General features: G+C 37.1%; 1 protein-coding gene across 2 annotated transcripts; it reads left to right on the top strand.

Annotated features, from left to right (window-relative positions):
* The first annotated feature begins 3951 nt into the window (after nt 1-3951).
* Nucleotides 3952-14796, top strand: LOC145779432 (mitochondria-eating protein-like). 2 transcript variants are annotated; one of them, XM_082591020.1, is made up of 13 exons: nt 3952-4071; nt 4805-5026; nt 5252-5370; nt 5815-5910; nt 6007-6141; nt 6640-6735; nt 8532-8667; nt 9032-9256; nt 9932-10107; nt 10529-10649; nt 12178-12249; nt 12404-12454; nt 13691-14796. In XM_082591020.1, the coding sequence occupies exons 1-12, from the start codon at nt 3985-3987 to the stop codon at nt 12449-12451; spliced, it is 1533 nt and encodes a 510-aa protein (XP_082447146.1). In that variant the 5' UTR covers nt 3952-3984; the 3' UTR covers nt 12452-12454; nt 13691-14796. The 2 variants fall into 2 exon arrangements, with proteins under 2 accessions (XP_082447146.1, XP_082447148.1); XM_082591022.1 differs by lacking the exon at nt 6640-6735.
* The last annotated feature ends 22 nt before the right edge of the window (nt 14797-14818 follow it).

Here is a 14818-nt window from a genome sequence, read left to right on the forward strand (position 1 = left end):
CATGAAAGAAAGAAAGGTCGGAAACCGCTGAGCGGGCCTGCGTGAGTGCATGGTTCAAAGTCTTTCCAAATATGTGAAACTACCAAAACTAAGCTCTTAAAGAAGCTTTCTCAGTCTAAGAATAAAAATTATCACAAAAAAAACAAAACAATTGACTGAAGTCCAATCCCCATCAGTGATTCAAGTGACAATGATTTCACTTCTCTATAAAAACAGAGATAAGTTAATTGAACAACCATCAGTGAAGAGTTAAGTTTCTGCTAAAAACTAGGATTTTTCTCAATTTTAAAGAGTAGGCTGCTATACAACTAATTTTCTTCAACCTCTACCTTTTTAAACATGTCCTTTTAACAAAAGACTGACATTCCCCCATTGCCTACCAGTTTTTTCCAACTTGGAGACCAAAGGTCAAAATTTTAATCTGTTTATCGATTTTGCCGTACGATAGCCTAAAAATGTCCACAAAGTTAATGGTGTACCGGCAGGCCCGGATTTAGGGGGGGAAGAGGGTACAAGTGCCCCGGCCCCCCCGACTTTTGAAGGGCCCCCCGACGTGGAAAAATGTAATTTTATGTTATTTTTTCTTTCTTTCTGCCTTTGAAGTTTCTGCACAATGCTGTGCAGTGCTGGATTATTGCTACTGTAGACGTAGTTTTTCGCGCCGTAGACGCGAAAATTTTTTTGCACGGGGCCCCCCAATCTAAAAGTGCCCCGGGCCCCCCATCAGCTAAATCCGGCCCTGTGTACCGGTATAGTTATTTTACTCATTTCTGTGAATTAAATTCTAACCTTTACGTTTCTGCAAAACTTAAAATCCACGCTACCCATGCATAACTAATATTTTAGTGCGCATGCGTAGCGTCCCATGTTTCCATGTTGAATGAACGAATGTTGACTTTAGATTAGCAGTTTTCAGTAAATGAAGCTTTTATTTTGAATTAACTGTCACAGTGTTTTTTTGTTTTTTTTAATGACAAACTAAGCTGTCTACACTAGTAGCATGCATGTCAAGGTCTAACCTGTATTGTTGAAATTGTTTTGATGGTGAGATGTTGTAAATGACCATTGACCACAGTCCACAGTTATAAGAAATTTTAAAGAATCAACACCATGCAACAGCAGTAAATTAAGGAATAATCAAATTATTAAGAAGCACTCAGCGAACATAGGCTATGCATACAGCTAATGTTTATTGCAATCAATGGAACCAGCTATCGTATCCTCGTGTATAGATCGAGATTTTCACAAGTGATTTTCACTTTCAGTGACTTTGGTGATTTTTCAATGATTTTCAGTTTCACTTTCAGTGACTTTCACTTCAAAAAACAGGGATCGACCCATAACAGGGAACGGGACAAGATGTTGTATCGGATGCAACCTAGTTCGTACCCTGAAAAGATCGAGAGAAAATTTTCAAAAAAGCCGAAGTCGCTGATTGCAGTTTTCGCAAACATTTAAAAATTTTCCCTCTGAAAAGATCGAGAGAAAAAATAGCACAAAGCCGAAGTCGCTGATCGCAGTTTCCGTAAACAAACAAAAACTCTCAGGATCATTACCGAAAATTTTAAAAGGTTTGCGGAAACTCCGATCTCAACCCTAATCCTTTTAAAATGTTTGCGGAACCTGCAATCAGCAACTTCGGCAAACTCTTAGGATCATTACCGGAAATTTTAAAATGTTTGCGGAAACTGCAAAAAAACGGAAACTGCGATCAGCGACTTAGTCTTTGTTCTATTTTTTCTCTCGATCTTTTCAGTTTGTTTGTTTGCGGAAACTCCGATCAGCGACTTTGGCTTTTTTTGATTTTTTCTTCTCGATCTTTTCCTAACCCTTTTAAAATGTTTGCGGAAACTGCAATCAGCGATTTTGGCAAACTTTTAGGATCATTACCGGAAATTTTAAAATGTTTACGGAAAAACGGAAACTGCGATCAGCGACTTAGGCTTTGTTCTATTTTTTTCTATCTATCTTTTCAGTTTGTTTGTTTGCGGAAACTCCGAACAGCAACTTCGGCTTTTTTGAATTTTTTTTGTCGATCTTTTCAGGGTACGAACTGTTCAGGGTATGAACTAGGTTGCACCCGTTGTATCTAACCCTGTTGCTTTATTTGACTTCTTACCCCTGGTTTTCGGTTTTATTTGACACACAAGTGAAAAGTTGGAGAAGCCACATGCTAATTCTCATATATTAATTAGCAAAATCATTTTGATTCTTATGCACCCAATATCAAAACAATTCTATCTGTTGAATCATAATTAAATTACTCAGCCTTTAAATCTGGCGTGGGCAATTGCTAACTAATTGAAAAAATAATGAATTGCATAAGCAAAAAAGTGCCATGTAAATTTATAACATGTGTTGATTTCATAATCCAGTATGCAAATCAACCCTTTTTGCATTGGTTCAATGCCTGCTGACGTTGAAAAAAACATATCTGGTGGTTAATTTTTTCATGTTTTTTTTATCTCTTCATTTAAATTGGTATTTTTTTAGATACATTAGGTTAATGAAATGCTTTCGTTCATGGTTGGCAATACTAGGGTAGGGATTCTTTTAATAGCAAAGTTTGTTGTTATACAGAGGTGCCATCCTTGTGCTTTGATACTTGTTCTTACCTGAGATTTTCAAAAAAGGCCATTTACTAAAGAACCACTTAAAGTTAGTTGAAAGTGTAAGCGCATATATAATTTTGAAAGTGTTCATTGCTCAACTGCGCAATGGCAGATGTTTTAAAGAAGAATTCGAAATAAATGTCAAGGCTTCTTATTGTACCAATCATGCAGGTCTTTTCATGCAGATGTTGTCACCATACTCTCAATAAAATACTGTGAAACAAAATCACAGTAAACAATGTGAATATAGGCTGAAAAAGATATTTTTGACATGTCACTGGCTAGATTTTCAAATCCTTATCACTCCCATACTTTGTATGTCACTGTGGGCCTACTTTAAATCTCAAATTTATTTTTAAATTGGTTTTATACAAATCTTTAAAAATTATAGACACAAGGACACTTCTAGGACTGAAATAGCTTTATTACCCTGCTAGAGCCGAGAGGTAAACCTTATTCAATTTCTCTAAAAGTTTTTCTGAGGTGTTTTACTGTTTTTACACAAAACCACCGCTGGAAAAAAGGTGAGTTGTTTTCTTACACCTCAGGGCACTTGCAACGCCTTAGCCCTTAACGTACATGCATCTACATCTTGTGCATCAATTAGAGCTTATCCTGAAGCTGTAAATTCCAAATTGTTTCAATGCAGTTTTTAATTGACCATAAATGCAACATTAGAAACCTGTTCTTCATTGTGAAATCCTGCAGCTCTTTGTAACATGCCATCTCGACTGAGTCAGTGAACATTGCAGAAATAAAGTAAGTCCCCAGAATTATGCTCTGCTTGTAAGATTAGTTAGCATAACTGACAAGGATTTAATGCTCAAGAAAGAAAAGTTTACAACCTTCTCCATTATGTCTACGGATTCATTAACTTTGTTGTACAATGTACAAGGTAGTTTTGTGTACAATGTTTTATTAATGAATGAGTCACTGTAAATTTACTATGTTGTGACTGATTTTGTGGTCTTTCATGTTTATTGGAAGCAAATCTACCAAACCAATACAGGTAGTTCTTTCAACTCTTGTTTGACCTCCTCCAGTGGTTTTATCATCACCAAAGCAAATTGTTATTGATAGAATCAGATTCATCAAACAATTGTAAGACTAAAGGCTTAGACAGGCCTTAGACCTTTACTTCAATTTAAACAAAATTGCAATCTGGATGGTTTTACTTGGTAGGTGGAATTCAGCTCATGGACTATAGGTTGCTGACCCCTGGTATAATACTTTATATTTATGGTAATAATACGATATTTAGTTTACTTTGTGTTTCTGATCTGTGAAGCCATTTAATACTTGGTTGTAAATAATAAAAAAATCTTTTTTATGATAAGATTTTAATTTAAGAACGTGTTACTGGTCTAAAAGTATGTCTGAAACAATACGTAGGTTAGCTAACAGCTCTTTGTTTTCTGCTTTGCAAGATAAAATTGATGCATTAAAAGACAGCTATACGGTAAGTAATTTGACTCCTGTTCGCTTATCTGTTTGTTTCAAGCATCTTCTTCAATTGATTATCAGTTTATAAAAGTGATATTAAAATTGTCCACATACTGCAGTTTTTCAAGGCAGACTTTATTTGTATTATTGTACTGTTAAAATTTTTTATTGACAATATGTGAAAAGGAGCTACCACACTGCTTGTATTAATAGAATTGCTGTTTTTTCTCTGTCTACAGTTTTAATCTTGCATGTTTTAACAGGAATTTGAATTAGACACCCAAATTTATAACTAAAGTTTTTATTGCTCTGTTAATACACCTAAGAAATTCATTATTGACTGTTTCGTGTTGAATAGCAATGATTTTATTATGTATAGTATATATAGTTTAATAACTGTGTTTAAGCTATATGCTTCAAAACTATTCAAATTCATGGGTTGTTTACTTGTAAATCTTGTCTTAGAATGCATCTTGTCATTGAACTTGAGATTCACTTGTAATGCTGTTTTGATTTTTTGTATTTTAATTTGTCATTTATTTCTTTGTTGGAAACGTTACCAAATACTATCTCTGTTGTCATGAGGTGGATTAGAAAACAATAAGACCCTATAAAACAAGCATTACACGAATACATGTGTAGTCATGTGGCAAGCCACTAGTGTCGTAAGTAATGTATTAACTTTACTAGCCCATGCTTTCAGTATGTTGCACTTTTTAATTATTATTTAATTGTATGATGCTTTCTAGATTAATAGCTGCGACACAAACCTTGGGCGAATATGTGAGTTAACCGAGCTCACATCCAAAATACAAAGTCAGCTTTTCACAGCAATGAGTTTAACTGCTTCAGAAGGTGGCACCTATGGTGGAGTTGATACGTTGAAGAGTAGACTACTCCCTTGGTTAGGTGCAGGGTTTATGGCTTCCGGAGCTGGTGTAACATCAGACACAAGTCTTGCTTTGATACAAGTACGTCATTGCTTAAGTTAGCGTAGTTTACAAATTATATTAAAAGGCTAATGTTCCGTGTTTGTAAATTTTACTGTATCACATTGTGTTGCATTAAGTTGTGATAAATGTAACATCACCTACAGTCCTACATATTGCTTGGTTGTATCTCATTTCTCATGTTTTGATTTGGTATGAATGTGGTATGAATTGCTATTTGCTATTGGATATGAATTGCTATTTCAGGAATCAGCTGAAAAAGATCGAAAAATTTCTCAACTGAAGTCAAAGCACAATGACGACCTTTCAAAGCTGGAAGCAGAGCTTGAGACTGCTCAAGGGGAGCTTAGCTTTACCAGGGAAGAGTGAGTGGGAAATATTGTGTTGTTATATTCTATTAGTAAGACGTCATAGAGCTTTGCAAAGTTTCTTCTGAAAGCACTATCTTCCCCAGAAATGACATGTTTTAATATTATTAAAACTGTGTACTGTATATGTTCTACCACCTTGGAGTAGGTTCATTTTGTAACTATGGATTACAAATATGTTTCACTATACACCCAAATTTTAAAGTAGTGGTCTCAACATTAAATCACATTATAAAAGCTCACGACCTCGCCGGAGTAACGTCGGCTCAAAGTCCCAAGATCAGGTGACATGCGCGGGGTTCTGTTTAGATAGGCTTCAATAGAACATTTATATCTTTGTAATTTGATGTCTTTTGTTTGAACGTTCGGCGTGACCTTTCATTTTGTATTAAAAAATCATTTACCCAAAGTAAGATCTTGTCATTACCTTTCAATACCTAGATTGAACGACAGCCAGGCTGAGTTGGAAAAGACGAAAGTGGAATCAGGAGGAACGATGCTTGCGTCTGAAGAAGAAATCGTCTTGTTGCGAGCTGAGTGAGTGATGCTGTACTCTAAGTAAAGTCAGCTTATTAATGTTTAATGACGTAGTTCGCAGTGACTTGACTTCACTTTCGATAATTTTGTTTCAAGTCTTCGTCTGGCAAAAGATGAAGCCGCAAGATACAAGTCACAGTTGGAACTTGTTGGAGATTATGAACGTCAAATTGACAGGCTGAGAGATGAAGTTAGTCTTCTTCGTAGCGAAAGAGATATTTTGGAAAGCCGGTGAGAATACTTTTCGATGGTTAATCGGCGTCGCTGAAACTGCCTGCTTTGTAAAGCACTCAGAGCATATCTATTATCGCTTCAGCGCTGTATAAAAGCACGCATAAGTTATTAGTTAATTGAATGGCTGAAATTAATAAAAAAAAAGCTTTATCGGTTTGAGATTGACGTTAAAATTTCATCATGCACTATTTTGCAATTAGGTTTATCTTCTGCCAATAGTTTTTTCATGTTAGAAAGTTATTACTCTTTTATTTCCTGTAGACTAGATGTAGCCGGCTTCATCGTGTTATAACATGATTTTACAATCCGCATATTAATGTTAGTTTTCTGTAGCAAAATGTATAACGTAGGAATGCATAATTATATTTTTTCATAACTCTTTTATTATTAATTTTTGTTTTATGATTGTATCGCTTTGCATGTGAAATTAACTTCATGTTAATTTTCTCAAAAGTAGAACTATCAGCTCTTCTAACCCCTTTTCTTCTTGGTCAGACTTCGTCGACGGGACCGTAGTTGCAGTCCCACGCGCCGTAGTTGCAGTCCCCCACGCCGTAGTTTCACTCCATCTAGACGAAGCAAATCTCCCGCGTGCGTATTTAAAATAATTATGTTAAAATGACGTTGTTTCAACATCTTATGCCTAGCATATTGCAATATCCAGACAGCAAATCAGTCACTTGTTACATTAATTCAACGTCTGTATATATGACGAAGTGTTGGCAAAGAAAAAGTAATGTTTTTCATGCTCAGTCGCAGACTTTTGTGTCAACGTCTATGATATTGTGTATACAGTTATTACTGCAGCTCTTTAAAATTTGGTAAAGCAATCTTTTATCTTCATAAACGAATGAAATATTACTTTTTATATATTAGCTTTTCTGTTCTTCACATGGCCTGGTTTCAGCGTAGTGACTTTTAGCGTCAAGGACACTCAAAACTAACCCGTTATCAGCGAACAATAGGTGTAGGGTCTTTGCGCATAATCAAAACAAGTGTTGAAAGAATGGAAATACTCAAAACCTATTAAATTCCATGCGATGGTAAGTCCAATGCTACAAACACTCGGAGATCGTGCGGTATCGGCCGGCTATTATGTTACTTCGCTTTCCACGCAAAACATTTGGAAACTATAATAGTTTGTCAAACAATTGACAATGGCGTGTTGCTTTTATGACTTTCTCGCGCGCAAAGCAAAATGTGCTTCTGGCCTAGCGAGATATTGGTCAAGCTACTACATTGTGTGGCGTAATCTTGAGTAAACACAAGCCGGGCAAGATGGGGCTCGTCATCTGGTTTTGTTCGGCTTTCAATATTGACTTATTCAGCTTATCACCGGGTTGTTGAAAAATATGCGCTTTTTGTGATTACTACAAAGAATAGGTGGGTGTTGAAAATAAGATATTGAAATATTGTTTGACAATATATTTTATAGTTTGAGAAAAATTAACACGGCTTCAAAGAAATATGAAATTGAACACTTGTAAGAATATTGTTGACTCATCGCGATCCAAGCGAATTCTTTAAAGTTTAAAAACCATGTATGCGAAATGTTGCGTCCCTACAATAGCCCAGTCACTACAATTACTGTAACAATTAGCATGAATCAAATTCTACGAATTTAATTCCAAGCATTCTGATCATCTGAGCGACTCTATTACAAACGAGAAGTTTAATTCTTACAAACAAAAGTGTTGCCTAATCGACGCTAATTGACAAAGGATGGATGGAATAATCGATCCAGTCTCTTCTGTCATGCTTTATTCTATTCATTCATTACACGTGTCGTAGTTGATTGATCAAAGGATTATTTATTGCATATTCAAACCATGGCTACCTAAAGATACGGCCTGATTTGTCACATTTTGCAGAAATTTCCAGATTTTGCTAACTTTGGGCGAATGTTTAAATGAATTTTTCTAAAAATTATACTTTTACGCTTTCTTTACTGTTTTCCCCAGATGACACAATAGGTTTTAACATCCTCAGATGTTGAAAAACAAAGACAATTTGATTTCGAAGATTTTAGTCAGACTGTTAATTTTTTAATAACAGTTTGATTGAGCGTTTTTCAACTAACTTTTTCTCATTTGCTACGGCTTTCCCAAGGTAAAAAAGCTTTTTATATCATTAAGAGACAGCCAAAAGTAAAAAAATCTTAGAAAATGTCAGACAAGCAGTAGCAGTAACCAAAATCTTCAAAATGTGACAAATCAGGCCGCATCTCCAGGTGACCATGTTTAAACTAAAAAAATCTTTTGTGACGTTCAATATTGATTGTTTAGTACACATGTAGAAGGTTTAATTTACATGCTGAAGTCTTAATCGATTAGATTTGAACGCGATGAGATATAAACATTAAACAATTCATTTAAATTCTATCACAGGTTAACCGACTACGACAGACCTCTCCCTCCACCCCCGTCGTCCCCCACTCATGCCGAGTTGACCAACTCGATTCGCCATTCCCGCTTGGTGGCGCGCTTCAACGACCTATACGCCGTCAACAGGCTTGACATGCAGGTGCAAAAGATATTTAGCTTTAGCAATCAATGGTTGGTTGCGATAACTGTGCCATTGTGTTCCGATCAGTATTTGAGGATTATAATTGTGAATTGGATTCAACTACCAGTCTATCTATTCATAATTTCACAGCTGTCTTTTTTACGTGACATGCAGGCCTTCCGATGGAAAATTACGAATGAAATCTTGCGATTGATTACTTACTGTTTCGGTCAACCTTTTGATGTTTGAAACAGTGTAGATGTAGGCATTGTAACTTTAGTTATTAGAAGCCACAGTACTTTTCAAAACATGTTGAAAATCATTTTTATTTCGTTTGTACCAAGTAGAAAGAAAAAACGTAAATTACGGTGTCGTTTTGAAGGATCGTCTTCGTCGGTTCGTCGATGACGACGAAATGATCAAGCGCATCATCTTCATCGCGGTGTGCGAGTCTTTCCACGTGGCAAAGATGGCTTATCGATCTTTCCGTCTCCGCGCCCGCAAGTTGCTCTCTCCGATCCACAGCGGGCCAGGGAGCTTGGAGGAGGCAGTGACCGACTACATCGTGAGGAATCTTGATCTCTATGATGTTGACAGAAGCGTGGATGTAAGTTTGTTTGTGAATTTAGAAGGAAGTGCAGTGATAGCTTTCGATCATAGCTCTCTTCATCATCATCGCTTTCAGCCTGTGGTGGCTCACTACAGAGCGAAAGCTTTCTCCTTTCATGCCAAATAACTCTTTTCAAATTACTATTGAAGCAAGTCATGCGTTAACTTGATTTACGCAAACCAGATCTAAACTTATGAGATAAGTTGTTCTTGTGACAGAATAGGTGGTTTCCTTAGATTAAGAGCCACATCCTAAAGACTTTTTAGTGTCATAGAATGTGTAGAAATTTATGCTATCAATCGGTTAAAGTCTAATCTAAGCTATTGTCCAGTAAAAGGTAAAGGTGAGTCCCATACTTGATCCAAGCATCGGGTGATGAGAAGATAATCTTCTCAATCCATATTAATTCATATTATTCTTCTCAATCCAACCCAAAGCCATATTAAGCTTTCGGCACTAACGAGAGTAAGGTGGCCAGTTCCTTTCTCTCGGCCGCCTTTCCTTCAGCAACTTCGCCCACCCAATTTTTTACACTCCGAGTAGAGGTGGGCGGTATTTTTCAACAACCAGCTTAAGTCGGGAGTTGAACCAGGATTGCATGATTTGCGCCATTTCACCGCTTTGTCTAGTATATCATCAAATTCATAACAAATTTTGTGGCAACCGGCGCAGGATGTCATCCGTGCGATGAACGTCAATCCGAAGATATCCTTCCCACCAGAATGCGAGTTTGTTCTTCTGAGCCCATTCATCCGGGAGGTTTGCAGGTTGGCTTACTCCATGCAAGCTCTTGATCCACCTCTTGACATCCCTCTGGCGACTGATGGTGAACTCATGAGTGAATCCAAGTATGTTCCACATAACGCAAAATGATTTTTGGTTTTTCGTAATTTAGCCTCCATGCTGAATGTTGTCTTAATTCAGTCAGTTTTACTAGAGTAGACATTCTATTTCTCTTGATACTTTTTTTTGCAAATCACGTTTCATGAGAAATTTAACGGATTTTGATAAATAGTAAATTTTGGATGAAGGTAATTTTTTCGCTTTTGGTATGGAATATGCATTGCCCTTGTGATGTCTTCAGAGGCAAAACTAACCTTTTTTACACAATTGTTGTTAGACAACAGTGCGATTTAAGTTTCATTAAAATAGCAGTACTTCGACACGTGTTTCATGTTTAACCGCCAGTACATAGGACTATTTGTCTAATTCTTTGCCAATCCTAACTTTAACATCTTCCTCTCTATTGTTATTTCAATTATACTTCAGGTATCGTCGCAGTTACGACAGTGAATTCACTGCGCCTCTGGTTGCCTACCACGTGTGGCCTGCTTTGATGGAGGACAGCAACGTGCTTATCAAGGGAGAATGTGTCACTCTGCGAGGGGCTGTGAGTTTAGTCTTATTTGTAGTAAAACTTAATGTTTGGTTAGGTTTAAACTTAGAAAACATCCTAGGTAGCACTTACAGCAAAATAAAAGATTTCTTAAAATAATACAGAAAATCCATAAAAAAGCTGAATTTATTGAAGAAATACACTAATTGTATTAGGCTATATTAGAATAGCCTACGACATGGTGGCAAGCTACTCTATAAATATAAAGGCATTCGGCGAAATGTATTCTGTTACCTAAACTTGAGGTTTGGCGACTGAAGTTGTTTCTACTAGCCCAGGGGTGGGCAAACTTTTTGTACTGAGGGCCACATTTGAAAAAATGTTGCAGCCGGGGGGTCGCACACTCTCATTACAAAGTAGGAAAATTTACCCGGTGTGTAAATAAACGCATATTCATATTAAACACAATTTTTTTATTTTACACTCAGTTAGGCCTACGTTTAAAGCTATGCAATCATCACAAAAGTTAATGAGACTTGTGCAACTGTTCACATTTTTTCACAATCTTTTGCAATTGGGAGCAAGTCTGCTGGTAGATATCCTCATAACACCATGCAAGTTGGTGTCTGTCAGCAAAGACCTGTTTTTCGACTTGTTTATTTTTAAACAAGAAAATGCTTGTTCGCATATGTATATGTGGATCCAAACAGTGTCAAAAACTTAGCAGCAAAGTTTTTTAAGTTTGAAAACAAATCGTCAGACAATGACTTGTAAAAGTCAGGCAGTGAATCTGATTTAAACTTCTCTTTCAAGTCATTATTTGCTTGCAAATCCAGCAGTTCCAGCTGTAAATCCTCAGGAGCCGAATAAACTTCTATAGTGAATGGAGAGCTAAGCATATTAAACTGCGGTTCCAGGTTTTTTAAGTCTTGGAACCTTCTGCTGAATTCGATAGCCAAGGTATCCAACTGAACTTTATACTTTGCTGCAAGTTCACCAGAAATGTTTGCTTTTTGCAGCAAAGGAAAGTGACAAAACCTGTTGTTACCAGCTTGTTTGAGGAACAATGACAGCTTCATTTGAAATGATTTAATGTGAACGTACATCTCGTGTGCAAATAAACCATTGCCCTGAAGTTTTACATTCACGTTCAACTTTTCCATGATATCAATGACAAACCTAAAGTCCAACCTCCACTCTTTATCAACTACGTTGGTACTAAAATCACATTGAATGCTTATGTGTGTTTACGCACTCAAACTGACGTGTGTGTGGTTACGCACTGAAAGTGAAGAGAAAAACACACTCGTAAAAGGAATAATATTTTGTCATGTCACCTGTTTAATTAAAACAATAAGTGATGAGTAAGAGTTTCTGCAAGTGCCGGCGGGCCGCATAAAATGGTCTTGCGGGCCGCATGCGGCCCGCGGGCTGTAGTTTGCCCACCCCTGTACTAGCTTATTGCAAATAATTCTGTCTAACACGGAAAGAATTTTTGTAATTAAAACACGTTTTGTTTCCGTTTTAAGTAATATGCCTTCAAAATAACCAATAAACTGATATTCTTCATCATCGTTTGTAGCTTTCATCTCCAAGACGAAGCCGTTCTCCCAGCGCCGGTCGATCCTCATCTCGTCTTTCCCGGAGCAGTTTGGTGAGTAATTAATTTTGTTACGAAATAATGCAAATAACGACTAATAATTTTTTTTTGCATTATCTCAACACAAAGCTGAACGAAAGAAGTTAAGTTTGCATGGGAGAGCATTGCGTCGAACACGATCTTAATTAGATTCTTCCTTAATATTTAGAGTCCACGAAGAAGTCGCAGTCCTACCCCGAGATCTCGTCGCTACTAACTTGTAAGTTGCATCTTTAATTTTTTGCCAAATTAAGTTAACTCGTCAGCATTGAGGGACAAGTTTTGTTGTTTTGATTTGTGCAAGTCAACAGTGTAACCAAGCCAGCAAACCAGTTTTCTTTACGCTATATTAATAAAGGACTAATCTGTACAATAAACCTGAAAAAAAAACTTTTATGATGAAAAAAGGACTGATTTGCTGGCTGGGATAAGATCTTGTGACAGCACCTAGCTAGTTGGGCAACAGCACCCATAGTTGGCCAACAGAGGTAGGCAGTAGCGCGCTACTTTTGTAGCGCCGCTACTTTTTGGTAAAAGTAGCGGCGCTACTTTTTAGTTGGAGTAGCGGATGCAGTAGCGGCGCTATTTTTTTCCAAAGTAGCGGTAGCGGGAAAGGCGCTACTTTTTTTTAGTTGCACTCCCGCTACCCGCTACTTTTTAATTAAAAAAAAAAAATACTCATTTTTTTGGCAAAACCGGCGTGGTCAAGCAGCTATATAATCGGTTTGGTTGCAAAGTTTCGGTCTTTCGGATGTAATTCGACTGTTGTACTTCGACTACAAGACAAATGTAATTCGATTGTTGCGGGAGACATCAAGCCAGGTTGATACCGAGAAGAGTGACACCAACACCAGTCATGACTCCGAGTATGAATTTTTTGGTGTGTTGGCGCCATCCCGTGAAACGTCGGTGCAGAAGGAAACAGCAATTGTGGACGCCTTTGGACAGAAGCAAGTCCTTGAGCTTTTCGAATACCGAGTTAAAACATCTGTTCATTAAATGCAACACCCCCATTTCTTCCAGTGCTGCGGTGGAGAGACTTTTCTCTGTTGGAAAAGATGTGCTTGAGCCAAAGCGGGCAGGACTTATAGTGACTCTCATTTTGAAATGCTCGTGTTTTTGAAAGATGCGTAACAATAAATTTCCCTTAGAATGTGTTTTCTATAACGACGTTAAAATGACAGTGTAAACGAATGATAAAGTTCATTGAAGAGTGTTTCCTAGTGTCATTTTAGACAAAAGTAGCAGAAGAAGTAGCGGTAGCGCGCGCTACTTTGGTCCGAGTAGCGGTAGCGCGCGCTATTTTGGTCCAAGTAGCGCGCTACTTTAAAAGTAGCGGGTGCCCACCTGTTGGCCAATGACCACTGTAGGCTACCTATCAAAACCATACAATGTTACACGCTGCGTTTGGTAAGGCAGCAATGATTTTAAGAAACCAGAATATGTTTTTTTGCAGGTATCGGCATCACCATGGGAGCATTGAACAGTTCATTTTCATATTTGCTCTTCAGATTCGGGCAAGATAATTGCAAGCAATTGCCCTTTGAACTTATAATTCCCTTTGACGTAATTTTATCACTTCAACTCGTACCAGATGACCTATTTTAACTGTGTATGAAAACATTAAGCCCGTAGTTGCCTTTAGGTTATTTCAATGTTGATTTTGAGAAACAAATTGTTTGACCTCAACGCTGAATGTGTTTTATGGCTGTAGCGCCTTCTCAGGTCAAACTTTGTGCTATGTCGACTTAGCAACAATGCATTTTCTGCAAAGCGTTCTTGCAAACCAGTGCCCATGCACTGTTTTAGTTGTAATCGATGTTGTTGTAGTTAATGCAAATTTTTTGTCACTGCACCAAGATAGCTTCAAATAAGCTTTATTTTTGTAGCGTATTAAAGATATTCTTAAAATATAAAACTCTTTTGTGTTTTTCAACTCACTTGCCGCAGATTGATGTCAAAAATGCGTAAATTGAACAAATTATTCGACTTTAGCGATCTTCACAATTGCGCGTCGTGCAATAAAGATGAAGCCGCAAAAGATTTTTTAAATTTTTTATTTTTTTACAAACTTTTTATTGGTTATGTATAAAGTTACTAAATTTTTGTTACGATGCATTCACGTAATTCACTGTATTTCAATGATGTAGCTAACTGTACATTTGTAGCATAGTTTAGTCTCATTTTACTCTACCACGCACTAATTGCCTGATCCCACCGCCCACAGCTTTCGCAGCTGTCTGACATGTCAAAGGATGTTTAGGCCTACTTATCGTGAAAATGGCAACTCATATTTAACTCAGTTCAATAAATAATACGTTTAGAATTAGCGATCGTAGTTGTCATAGGTTTCATTCAATCGTGTCAAAATAAACCGTGCCTTTACAAGAATCGATTCTCTCCTGTTGAAACCGTGGAAAGGAAATATCTTTAATGTTGTAAATTAGGTGTAACATGTATTCTTGGATACTATAGATCCAGGTGTGGATATCTGATACGACCCATGATAAATTTATTGCTTTCTGATGAAAAGTCTTCTTCCAATAAATTGCTCAAACGCTACTTTTTGCGTGAAACTGATGTT

Source organism: Aplidium turbinatum, chromosome 11, assembly GCF_918807975.1.
Source record: "Aplidium turbinatum chromosome 11, kaAplTurb1.1, whole genome shotgun sequence".
Lineage (NCBI taxonomy): Eukaryota > Metazoa > Chordata > Ascidiacea > Aplousobranchia > Polyclinidae > Aplidium > Aplidium turbinatum.

What these genes read in the sequence shown, in the direction of transcription:
- LOC145779432 (XM_082591020.1), top strand. Translation starts at nt 3,985, where the DNA reads ATGTCTGAAACAATACGTAGGTTAGCTAACAGCTCTTTGTTTTCTGCT. An exon ending in ATCGTCTTGTTGCGAGCTGA is followed by an intron (nt 5,911 to 6,006) that starts GTGAGTGATGCT and finishes TTTTGTTTCAAG; the next exon opens with TCTTCGTCTGGCAAAAGATG. An exon ending in GAACTCATGAGTGAATCCAA is followed by an intron (nt 10,108 to 10,528) that starts GTATGTTCCACA and finishes ATTATACTTCAG; the next exon opens with GTATCGTCGCAGTTACGACA.